At 27.7% G+C, this 13503-nt stretch overlaps 2 protein-coding genes across 3 annotated transcripts; both read right to left on the reverse strand.

Annotated features, from left to right (window-relative positions):
* Positions 1-298: 298 nt before the first annotated feature.
* On the reverse strand, positions 299-2828 carry LOC109795138 (guanosine deaminase). 2 transcript variants are annotated; one of them, XM_020354561.3, is made up of 4 exons: positions 2669-2828; positions 1416-1606; positions 811-915; positions 299-721 (listed from the first exon to the last, which is right to left on the reverse strand). In XM_020354561.3, exons 1-4 carry the CDS (start codon positions 2691-2693, stop codon positions 515-517), a joined length of 528 nt encoding a protein of 175 aa, XP_020210150.1. In that variant the 5' UTR covers positions 2694-2828; the 3' UTR covers positions 299-514. The 2 variants fall into 2 exon arrangements, with proteins under 2 accessions (XP_020210150.1, XP_020210151.1); XM_020354562.3 differs by lacking the exon at positions 2669-2828 and adding an exon at positions 2407-2629.
* Positions 2829-7974: 5146 nt separating this feature from the next.
* On the reverse strand, positions 7975-9859 carry LOC109789871 (Ribosomal protein S24e family protein). Its single transcript, XM_020348916.3, has 5 exons — positions 9704-9859; positions 9365-9406; positions 9040-9210; positions 8354-8440; positions 7975-8260 (listed from the first exon to the last, which is right to left on the reverse strand). The coding sequence occupies exons 1-5, from the start codon at positions 9773-9775 to the stop codon at positions 8219-8221; spliced, it is 414 nt and encodes a 137-aa protein (XP_020204505.1). The 5' UTR covers positions 9776-9859; the 3' UTR covers positions 7975-8218.
* Between the last annotated feature and the right edge of the window lie 3644 nt (positions 9860-13503).

The raw sequence follows: 13503 nt of genomic DNA on the forward strand, positions 1-13503 counted from the left end.
CACGACTACGTTCAATCTATGGAAGTTTTTAATTTTTTAATATTAGCCCCATCTTAATGGTTAAACCCTTATGTTATTCAAAACTTGAGATCGTCAATTTTAAGTCATTTGAAAACCCCTCATGCATGTAATAACACAGGAAACTTTCATTCAAGTTGAAGTAAATTCCAGTGTACTAAAGTAATGATTATCAAGTATTATTAACAGCAAAACTAATATGATAGTAGACTTTCGGTGAACAAGACAATAGTACATTTTCTGCTTAATCAAATTTAAATGAAATCTAAACAATTTAAAATCAGTTTACTCAAAGTCTGGTTGATTGTCATCTCACTTTTTATTTTAACAACTGTTTTCTGTAACAATGTGACCATTCATAAATTTAACGTATCAATAATCATTTCCAACGCCTTAAGCAAATACTACATGAGCAAATGAACACCAACATAAAAGTGTACAATTTTTATATTGCTCGAATTCATGAACATAGTTATAGTAAGAAATTTAAGTTTTCCTAAACAATTGAAACTTGCGTTCGGATTTTAAACTTGTCTTTAGTGTTCTCAAATACTTGTTCTGCCATTTCAGCAACACTGCCATCAGCCTTTTTGATCTCTAAGTTGAGCTTCTCATAAAAACCAGTGTTGCTCAGTGCATCAGCAATAATACTATCAAATCCAACTGCTACTGCAGCTTCTGCTCTAGCTCCATAAACCAATTTCTGTTTCAATGAGAACAGAATGAACAATGTGATCAATTAATAAAAACTAGAGAAACGTGGTGAGAGGAAAATGAGTACTGAAACCTCACCTTAATATTTGAAAAATGAATTGCAGTAAGACACATTGGACAAGGCTCGCAAGAACAATAGATTTCACAGTCAGAAAGTTGTACTTGATTCAGCTTTAGACAAGCCTACAGATGATATCCAGTTATAACATGAGGTGCAATAAATAAAAACAGTAGAAAAGTGATTCGGTTTGGGAAATATAAATGTAGTTTCCTATATAAAATTAATCATAGCTCTCATACAGAAAGACTAATATATACAAGAATGGAGTCCAATGAATGTTTTAATGTTAGAGCTAAAAATTTAAACTCGCACACAACCTATTCAAGGTTTGATACTTGGTTTAAAGAATGCAATTAAAGATTAAAGAATGCTCAAACTTCCTGTTATTTGGTTTGATACTTAGATTTTTTTTCCTTCAAAAGCAATCCTATTTAAGGCAAGGTTTGGTACTAAATGTAGACACCTATTTTAATAGCAGGATATAAAGATTACAATTTCACGACCTCTTTGTTTTGATAATCCGTCCATTCTTTATGCATGTGAATATGTAATACACCACAGATTTCACAAATCAGCAAGCAAATTCTTAACGGATAAATTAAATAACAATTATTAATTTAACCTCTCTTATTGCAGTAATCTCAGCATGGGCACTGGGATCAGTGTTTCTTAACACCATGTTATGACAAATTGCAACTATTTCATCATTTCGAACAATAACGGCACCAAATGGTCTACCATCGCCTATTTCAACTGCCTTATATGCTTCTTCAATTGCTGTTATTAGGAACTGATCTTCTCTATCCTTTCCAGCTGATATAAAAAGAAAAAATGACACCAATAAGATAATTAATGAAAGAACGTGCCTACTACTGAGCCACCACTCACAAATTAGGTAAATGTTAAATAACCTAATTAAATACTGTAGTGGAAATTTCAGGAATCATTATTCAAGATATGCATCAAATTCTTTGAATTGAATCACAATTTCAAGTTTAGCATATTACATGATCTACTTTGACAATACCACAAGTTGATGCAGTATTTTCAAATTTTGTCAAATTATAATTCGATACAAAATCTCTAATACAATCATTCACATTGAGAATTGGAAGTTTCGAGCTAAGGTTGAAATTTTTAAGATGAAATATTTAATCCAATAACGAATGATATAATAAGTTCTAACAATAATCATTGATACCATTTTAAGAATGTGAATTTTAAGTATAACTCAACCATACAAAGTAAATGATTGTCCTCACTTCATATCTCTAATTGATCAATATAGGATTACCCACCAACACATTTCTCACACCAAGGAGACAACATGAAGTTGACATCTGCAGATAATATAATAATGGCTTGAAAGCAAGTAGACTGATACTCCTAATAATGATTGCTAGGATGGACTCTTATATGTTTTTAAGAATGTTTGTTTGAGCTTAATTGAAGCATACTAAGGTCAAGATTACACTCACTTATATATATTTATTTGATTTTGATCATATTTCTAGCTAATTGATAATTGATGTGTTATTTCCAGAAATAAGAAACTCATATACAGGTTTTCATAGGATATAAATCTGGTACTGTGATTCAAAGGTGAGGTTTACCGGCTTTCCTGGAGTCATGATTATTTTGTTGTCAGTTGGAGTATGGTGGCGTTTTTTTGCACAAGTAGAGGAGACAATTTGTTGATAAAAAAGCTTGGTATTTTTGGAGATGAGACAACAGAGATCAGGATATGTTTTTGCCTCCATAGTGCAAGTTGACAATTTAACATTAAATACTTGAACACTAACGACAACAATTGAAGAGGCATACATTTTTACAATATCATTAAGCATAAGGGAACATAAGTATGAAGAATTTTACCATTAGTAGTGGCAGCATCCTCCATGAGAGTGATAGAAAATGGGAAACGGTGGATAGTAAAATGGATACAGAAAATTAGAACGCCAGAGAAATCGGTCAACAATTTTCCCTTGTAAAGAGAAGCAAATAAATACAAACAAGAAAGTTTCTTTTCCCATTTCTTTCTAGACGCATGAAACACGTTTTTATTAAACAAACCCGTGACCAATTTGCAAATTGTATTATTTTTATATATACTAGAAGGAAAAATGATGTCTCATTATATTTATTCCGAATAACACGTATAATGTATAGATAATATAATCTACCAAACTCGCAATTACAAATATTTTATCTAGAGATGATGTCTTAAAATATTTTAAATGTGTAACAGTGAGACAGCGTTAATTGGTTGTGTGCTTTTATTATTAACCCAATCTTAATGGTTAAATCATTAATCTTAACTTACACTTGTGGTCATCAATTTTAAGTCATTTGAGCGTATTATATGCCTGTAATGAAATCCTCAACGGTAAACTCTCATGAAGCAGTGGCATATTCTATCTATTAGGTTTTAACCAAATAGTTTTTCTATTAAGCTATGCTCACAAAATAATGTAGATTTAATATGTCACAAGTCTAAAAAGAATTTTGAGAATTTTTAATTAAATTTCAAAATTTTAAAAATATTATTAAGGCTTTAATTTTTTAGAATTTTTATAATTTAGTCTCTAAGTTAATTTATGGTGGCCTCATACAGGGTCGTATCAAGAAAATTTAAGGTCTTAAACAAAATTTTGAATTATGTTTTAATATATTTGATGTATCTATTTACTTATTTTAACTTTTTAAATCAAAATTTTTAATTAAATTTTAATAATCAAATAATTTTAAAATTTTACTTAGTGATAGTTCATTTGATCATTATCTTGTAATATATATATATATATATATATATATATATATATATATATATATATAATTTATATGAATTGAATATAAAAAAATATATATTACAGTGACAATGATTACAAATAATTTAAATTATTCAATAAACATTAGATGGATGTAATTTTTTTAATATAGTTTAATATTTTTAATAAGACATTAATTTTTTTCTTGTTAGTGTTTCTTTTAATACTTTCAATTTAGAAAATAAGTTAATACTACTAATATCAAATTAATAATTATTAATCAGTATTGGTTAACACAAATGTTAGCAACTTGTGCTCCTTAGCCAAGATATCTAGGAGAATATCATGTGTATAGAATAAACTATGTTGGAAGAAAAATATTTATCTTGTATGTATTGACTGCTATTTAAATTGATATAAAAAATTTAATTTGATTTTATATTTTAAAATTTGTTAAAATATGCTATGAGTATAAGAAAATAAAATTATTAACATATATAAAACAATTAAAAATAAAATATTTTTCATGAGAACAGAATATATTAATTTTTAAATAATATGTGATTTTATCACTATCGCTTTCATCAAAATATTTTTTACAAATAATATTATTTTTATGAAATTCAATTAGTATATTCATTTTATCATTTCTATGTAATTTTTATTTTGAATTTAAAAAAATAAACTAATTTTTTCTATAATTTTTAAATGAAAAAAAAAATTCCCATTAATATATATATATATATATATATATATATATATATATATATATATATATATATATATATATATATATATATATATATATTGAGGGTAATGGCCTCAATGGCCTTGCCACTGCCACGGCCCTAACCTCAAACCACCACAAAAATAATAATCTATGACAATTTTACAAACTCCGAGTCCAAATAAAAAAAATGTAAAAAATTAGTCAAATTATGATTTTTTTTAGTTTAGGAATTTAATTTAAACTTCTCAAGTAGTAAACCAATTAAAGGTCAAAGGAAAGATTAGCTAACATTATTAAAAAAAAATGCAGTGGCAGACTTTGAACTGGACAATTGTGTATTTGCTGCTTAATTTAAACTAAATGAGACCTAAAACCCCCAAAACTAAGTACATGGTAGTTCAGTCTTTTCCAAAGGTATAGATCAATTAGTTACTATTTGCTTAATTAGTATAAATCTGTTAGAGATAAAGTTAGTAGGAGATCAGTTATTATTTGCTTAATTAGTTACTACAAAGTAAATGCCTATAGATGACTTAATATATTTATGTAATCTCTCTTACTTATTCAATCAAATAAAAAAAATGATTAATCCCAAGCGTGTGGTTCAGCAGTAAGGGTTGATCCACGCTTAAGTAAGGTCAGGAGTTCAAATCCTGAATATTTCCTAAAATAATCTTAACACCCGTCACCCCACCCCCGTGTATTATTCCATTATATCTTGCTTGTATGAGCTTTAAGTGAGTGTTTGGGTGAGAATTGATTTTAGTTTAAATTAAGTTTGAATGAAGTAATTTATGTTTAGATGATTTTATTCTAAAAGAAAGAAAGTTAATAATAAAATTCAATATTTTTTTGTCTAAAGTAAAAGCCTCCTAAAACAGATTCAACACAATCAATTTTTGAACAAATTAAATATGTGAATATTTATTTATAACTTTGCTGCTATTTTAATAGAGTTTTATAAATTCCAATGTGCAGTGACGGTCCCAGCAGATCAAAGACAATGGTAAGTGAGAACAATTTTTTTAAAAAAAAATTAATAATAATAATAATTATATATATTAAAAATAAAACATAAATATTGAAAACAGTTATTAATAAGTTTAATATATAAAATTATTAAATACTAAATATAAGGTTTTTATTTGTAAAATAAAGTGAAGGATGCATTGTCCACCATTAAATTAGTGTAGGTCCAACACAGCCAATGTGAATCGAAACATTTATTCCTCTAAACCCTAAACATTTAGGAGGTGAAAAATGGCAAGTGCCTTGCAGCAGATAAATGTCATTATTCCTCTAAGCATTTAAACTATGGACCCGTTAATGGTTTTTAGTCATATTTTGGTTCGTTCCTGAAGTATTCACTACCGATAGCAGTGACTAATCTCCTCGCTAGGTTGGAGGCACCTCAAAGGGTGGGATAGCTGGCCCCAAGATTTAACGCGACTGCATACACAAGACAGGATTCAAACCCCTAACCTTGTTTAAGTATGGATCAACCCCTACCGCTGAACCACACGCTTAGGATTTTACACAAGATATTAGATAATATAAAATATAGCCACTTCTAATACCAAAAGAATAAAAAACGTGCCACCTTCGGAACTTGGTTCCTCTTGAATTGTATAAAGAATAAATAGAGATTGGTACTTACGGACAAATTTGGATATTCAGCCCATATCGAATCAAGTTTATAATTAAAGTTTGGATATTCAGCTAATATCGAAGCAAGTTTATATTTACTTTAGTTCAAATTAAGAAATAACACGTGTATGCATGGATATTTTCTTTTTCTAATTATTTATTAAATAAGAATTATTAAAATAATTAATTTATATATATTAAATATAATTTTCTATCTTACATAAGAGTATTTTTAGGAACTTTTTTTTTTAATGAGTTTTTAAGAATTTTTTTAACTTCTTACACTTTACTGATTTTATATTAAATTAGAATAAAATAATAAAATAAAAATGTGTACAAAGAAAAAAAATATAATACGACACAAATTTTATATTAGACACAAATGAATTCATTTAATAGGTCATTTTACCTTTGATTAAAATCATTTAATTAAAGAATACATAATGTCATATAAAATATAAATACCATACTCTATCTAATTGAATAAATGAATTATATAAGTCTATTTACAAAATAATTGAAATCATTTTATTCTTCAGTTAACTATTTTAAAATTAAACTATGAAAAATACATAATAATTGAACTTAAACAAAAAGTTTCTTTCTTTTTAATAGAATTATCTTCAAGTGAAATAGATTTACAAATCCCGTAATTATTTTTATGATTAATTTGTAAGTGACATTTAAAATTTAAAATTTTTAGTTTAATGTTTTTTTATAACTATCATTGTTAAAATTTTTAATTTGTAGATAATTTAATAAATTAAAAACTAGTTTTATAATAGAATTATCTTCTGATGATTTTTTTTAATTAACGTACAAATTTTATAATTTTTAATTATAGATAATTTGATTATTTAGATGATTGTTTTTGTAACTAACATATTTAAAATTTAAATTTTTAAATAATTTGATAAACTTAAAATTTTATAAAAGAATTATCTTTATGTAAAAAATTGCAAATATCATAATTATTTTAGTAATATTTTATTGGTGGCAGGCATGTTTAAATTTTAATTTTTTTTGGATAATTTAATAAATTAAAAACTAATTTTATAATAGAATTATCTTTTGGTAAAAAATATTTGGAATTGACATGTAAAATTTTAATTTTTAACTTTAGATAATTTGATAAATTAAAAACTTTAGAAATAACTAACAAATTAGTAAAAAGACTATAGTAATTTCAATCAATGAATCAATCCATAAAAAATCCTAGAAACCCTAAAATAAAGAATCCCTAAACTCCATTAAAATATATTGAGAAGAACAAAGAATCTTAAACTCTTTAATCAAATCAAATAAAAAAGAAGAGTATTTTTAACACTATCTGTAGCAATGAAAGAAAAAGTAAACGCTAAAACTATTAAACGCAAATCTATCTGTGTGATTGTGAACCACAAATAAAATACATGAATATAATATGAACATCAAATAAAAATAAAGAAGATGAAAACAAAACCGAAAGATTGAGAAAAAAGAAATAGAGAATAACTAAGAAGAAAAGAGAAAGGAAAAACATTGCATCTAAAAAAAGCTTATTGAAAAAGCCTTTTGTGTGAAAATGTAAGAAAAATAATAAAACATCTGAAAATTAGAAAATGATAACTATTAAAATGGTGGTGGTGACTTTGAAGGAAACAAAGATAAAAATTTAGATTATAAATTTAGTTATAAAATAAAATACTATCTTTTTATTATAATTTCAATTAGAATTTAACAATTTTTATTTTTTAAATTAAAAAGGATTAAAAATTAAAATGAAATATAACTAAAAAGACTTTATTAGCTCAAATTTTTACACGAAACAAAACTTACACGGTATTGAAATTGTGTTCGTGTGTGCAATACTGCACAATCATATTCAATGCGAATTACGAGTTCATGCCAGAAGACCCTCCACATTCCAACAGATAGTCACTCCCCAAAACAAGTAACATTTCATATATTTCTGTAGATAGACAGAAGAATGTTTTCAACGAGACATTAAAAAATTAAAATCCTTTTCTATCAATATTTGACTGCTCCATCCAAAATCAAGCAACATTAGAATTCATTATCACAATCTACTAAAAAAATGAAAGAAACAAAGTGTTCAACTGAATTCTCAAAATTGATCATTCCAGTACTCGATCTCAAGTTATAACTGAGCATCAATTAAAGTAGGATAACACTTACAGCAAAATATCTCATTCTAGAAAAGCTATTAGAAAATAAAATAACCATTAGAAAATACCAAAAGCAAAAGAACCTTGAAATCAGAACACGATGTCTCAAAACTCATTTCTTTTTTCCACCCTTACCAGCATCGGAAGCCTTGGTCTGCAAAAAAAAAAAAACACCATCAGTTATTCTTTTATAAAACAATAATGATAAAAGAAGTAAACAATAGTTAATAATACACAAGTGTATTACCTTCTTTACACCACGAATCTTCTTAGCTCTGTTCTTTCTCTCCTTCATTTGCTTCCTCGACTTCTCTACTTTGGTATCAAGTCCATTCTGCAATGAAAGAGAGTTTAGTTGTGTTCATACCAAAGAAAAACCACACAAAGAAACCAAAATAAAATGTAATTCTCAAATATCATAAAGAACACAAGCATTAGTGACAGGATATAAGAATGGTAAGACCTGAGCTACTAAAGTCACAACTTGCAAGCACAAAATTTTGTAAGCACCAAGAAAAGGGCACCATTAGTCACAAACATACATATTAAAAGGATCCATTAATAGTTAATACCCACAAAACACTCTGAGCAGACGTCAACAATACAGAGCAATTTATGATGTCTTCAAAACTAATAAGTAGAAAAGGAATTTAGTTTTGTTTGTAGGCACATTCATTCAACTAATTCTCTTGAAAATCCTTCAATGTTACAGCTTATAACAAAATATGAAATACATTTTGTCCACTAGCACTTACAAACTTACAAGTTCACAAAAGATCCAACTCAAAAGGAAAAGCCAACAGAACAGTATCAGCAGGGATGATGGAAAGGAATTGCTACATTATTTCTAAACAAACAATCTAATAAAACATTATTTGAACAAAAGGGGCAAATTATAATCATAATGAACACAGAAAGTTTTAGTGAACTCACCCTGATAAGCCTGTACTTAGGCTCATACTTCTTTGCGTTGTCAACTGTATCATAAATCAAGCCAAACCCAGTGGACTTGCCACCACCAAAATGAGTTCTGAACTTGAAGACAAATACAGTGTTAGGGTCCTTCACCTCATACATTCTTGCCAGTTTCTCCTTCAGTTCAGCCTTCACACCAAACACAGCAAATTAAAAACCACAAGGCAACACAATTTTCAACCAATAATAGATCAAATACATAACATTCATCTGCTCAAGTAAGAAATTAGCAGCTTCAGAATTTCTATCATCACACACAAAAAACCATAAAAGAAAATTATACCTTGGAAACATTAGCCCTCCCTGGATGAAGGACATCAACAACCTGCATCATACAACTAAAAGGTTAGCCGCTAAAACCCTAGAAAACAATGCCAGCTCGGATCAAGAGGTTCAAGTTCAACACTCAATATTCCGTATCACAATTAGGAGTGTTCATAATGACACAATTATCTAGCTGTGATTGAATTAAATTGTATATTATTCTGATGAAACAGCAACCTAATTGCGCCTCGATTGAGACAATAAAGGGAACTCTACAAAAATTAGATGCATTATGTGATGCGAAGATCCGAAATCGAAACAAGAAACAAAATAAGAAAAAAAAAATGAAAAAACGTACGAATTGCTTCCTAGAGAGAAGCCTATTAGTCATAAACTTTCTGGTTCTGATTGTGACTGCCTTGTCCGCCATGTCGTTCAGCGCCGGCTATGGAAGCAACTCAGAATCTAAGCTCGACAGCGCAACGGAGGGGACGAATTCAAGTACTTAACCCTACTTTTTATAAACCCTAGTTTAATGTCCTTCTTCTGTTTGGGCTGGCCCAATTTTGACCCGTATTTTCATTCAGCTTTTGTTATTTATATTTGGCTTTTACTAACTACACCTCTTTGAATATCTAGGTAACACTGTGGATAAATATATGGGAGCAACATTTCCACGAGTAAGGAAATTCGACAAACAATGAGTATTTAAAAATAAATAAATAAATAAAAATATGTAGATATTATATTAGTATAGCAAAAAAATAAGGTAAGAGGGTGTATTTAGTAAACAATGACTGTATAGCGAAAAGCCTTTTTATTCTTATTTTGAGAGTCCAGATGATATGCATACAGTACAGGGATATTGGTTTGGTTTATGATATATACACCTCCTTTTTTCTATAAGTATACCTCTTTTTTTTTAAAAATAATTAAAATTTAAAATATTTTTAATTTTTTTAATTTTGCATTTTATATTTTTTAATTTTACATCCACAATATTTAATTTAATATATTTTTTTTCATATTTTATTTCTCTTTTTTTCAATTTTTACATGCACCCCCTTACTTTTTCTTCACCTCACCTATTTTGGTAGCATATAAAAACTAAAAGAGAAAAAAAAGTATGTGAAGAAAAGAAGAAAGTAGCAAATTAAAAGTTAAAGATATAAAATTAGAATTTAGAAAAAAAAATTATAATATTTTATAATTTTTTTTTTAAATTTAAAGGAGGTATACTTATTAAAAAAAGGAGGTGTATATATCATGAGTCTATTGGTTTCAATAGTTTTGGGCTCGATTTCGGCTATCTTTGTGCGGGCCCTTGATTTATATCCTCATAACCCAAAAAAATAGAAATAGTATATTTGTCCCTCCCTTAAGATTTAACAACTAAAAATAGAACGAATGTTTTAAAGGAAATCATTTCACAAAAAGTGAACGAATATTTTAATGACCAAATATTAGGAAAAAGGTGTCAAAACCTCCTTGTTAAACATGCTGCATGCAGCGTGCATGATGCATGACAAATCTCTTTTTAAGATAATAATATATATAATATAACATATAATGATGTAACAGTTTTGAGAAGGAAAATAAGATAGAAGAAATTGGAAGCAAATCCCTCGATTATAACATACATTAGATTCAACTTACTTTTCTTTATATTTTCTTTTTAAGAATACATATATTCTTGGTGTTATATGCCAATCATGTACTACTTGCTAGTGGTGATATAGGTTCTTGTACGAAATCAAGAGATTTCTAATAAAGAATTTTGAAATGAAAGATCTTTGTGAAGTCTACTTTGTAATAGGCGTTAAGATACTAAAAAATCGTTCTCATAGTATTCTAAGGTTATCATAAGAGAGCTATGTCAATAAAGTTTTGGATAGATTCAACATGAAAGATAGTAAATAAATAGATGTTCCAATAGCCAGTAGAACAAAAAGGTACATGCTCACTTATCAGAAGGATGATAGTTTAAAGATCATTGGATATTCAAACTTTGTTTTTGCTAGATGTCAAGATAGCAAACACTCAACATCTAGTTACACCTTTATGTTGGTTGGAGGAACTATCTTTTGGAAATTTGTTAAATAAACTATTATAGTTTCTTTAACCATGATTGTGTAGTTTATTACTTGTGTTGAAGCATCCAACCATGGGATATGACTACGAAATTTTGTCATTAATTTATATGTGATTGATGGCATTGAAAAGCCACTGAAAATTTATTGGGACAATAACTTAACAGTTCTATATTCCAATAATAATAGGAGTACAACCAAGTCAAAATTCATTGATATCAAGTTTCTGATTGTTAAGGAAATAGTTTGGAATAAGCAAATTTCAATAGAACATATGGGGATTGACTTTATGCTAGTAGATTCACTTAATAAGGGTTTAGTGTCTAGAGTTTTTCATGAGCACATTGCTCATATAGATGTAGTTTCTTGTAGTACCTTAATTTAGTGGAAGCTCCGATTATGTTCACTGTTTTGTTCTTTTACATGCATTTTGTATTGATTAGATTTTTTGTAGAAATAAATAATGTTATTTATTCAATTCTGAACTTGCTTTGTGTGCAATATTTATGTTGCATTTGAACTGATCTCTATAAAGAATAAAGTTTGAACCAATTGGAAGTAGACATGACTAAGATCACATTGCTTGTAATTTTCATATCACTTATTCATGTTTGATCTATGTCATTGAGTACATACAATTATGGTAATCATTGTGGTTTAATCACATTGAGTTATAACGAAAGTTATAGTGATGCTCTATTGTTGTGCGAGATATATCAGATTGTTTAAGAGAAGTCTAAAGATAAATAACATATGGTTGTGCGTCTAAAATTTTTTATGATATAAATACTTAAATGAATATGAAGTAAAAGTATGAGATTATTAGAAATTTTACATCTAATATTTAATATGTGATATATATATTATTTGTAGCATTTATATTAGTTGTTTACATTTAGTTAGGCTCAATAAAAGTAATCTAATTTTAGTAAATCTTTGGACTACTAATAGGAAAAACTCATGTGGACTCAATAAGTATAAATCGGATTTGGTTCAAAACCTTAATAGATTTAAAATTGCAAAGATGATCTTGATCCACAATAAAATAAATTAAAAGAATGTCTCTCTTTTCATCACAAGAGAAACATTTAATCATATTTACAGAATTTGATGAGACTAAGAAAAATTATTGTACTGCAACCTCTAATTAACGTTAATGAATCCAAATATAATTTAAACTCAATAATCTTAATAATCTAATATGATATATATATTATTTATTGTTTGATAATTGTCAAAATAAAAAAAATAATTAAAAAAAAAAGTAGTAGTAAAAACTGTAATAGTGGCAATCCTGGTCCAAAGCAAAATGGATCAGTTGATGAACATTCTTGTTGCGTCAGTGTTAGTTGTCTAAAGCATGGGATGTTGAAGACCAAAATTTTAAGGGGAGGAGATTTGCTGGCTATTTGGAGTACATGATTGGAGTTTCATTTTAAGAAGGTCGAATGCATGCACACGCTTGCTGTAATTAATGTGCAGCTGAAGCAGAACATCCGCAGGCGGGTTCCACCAAACAGGTTTCTCAACATCAAATATTTTTATCATTTCGTAGCCACTCTCTACTGCACCTTCCACCCTATTATCTGAGTAAATTTAGATGCCCTATCAACAAACACGATACCAATTAATACTTCTTCTGTCAAAAACGGGACACTGTCACACTGATAGCAACAAATTGAAATTAACTTTGATATATCTTTTTCCAACTACATGTATGTCTGCAACCTAGTTAACTTATTAAGAGAACTAGTCCAACAAGACTTTGCTTAAAATTACTATTTAAGGAATCAAACAAAAAATAATTAAATGGAACGCAAAGCGAACATTTTAGTTTTAACATTATATTGTATAATATAGGTGATTAATTAGAGACTTTTTTTTAGTTTTTTATTGAAGACTTGGAGAATAAATTAATAATATCATGAATAAAATATGATTTCAATTTTGGATCATTTTGGTCGTAAAAAAATTGTTGATCTCAATCTTATAAATGATTCTTATCACTATTAAAGTATGCATATTAGCAACATTTTTTATTTCCTTCTCACTTTTGATCTTAAAAAAT

This window comes from Cajanus cajan, chromosome 7, assembly GCF_000230855.2.
Source record: "Cajanus cajan strain Asha chromosome 7, NIPB_CcT2T_4, whole genome shotgun sequence".
Classification (NCBI taxonomy): Eukaryota; Viridiplantae; Streptophyta; class Magnoliopsida; order Fabales; family Fabaceae; genus Cajanus; species Cajanus cajan.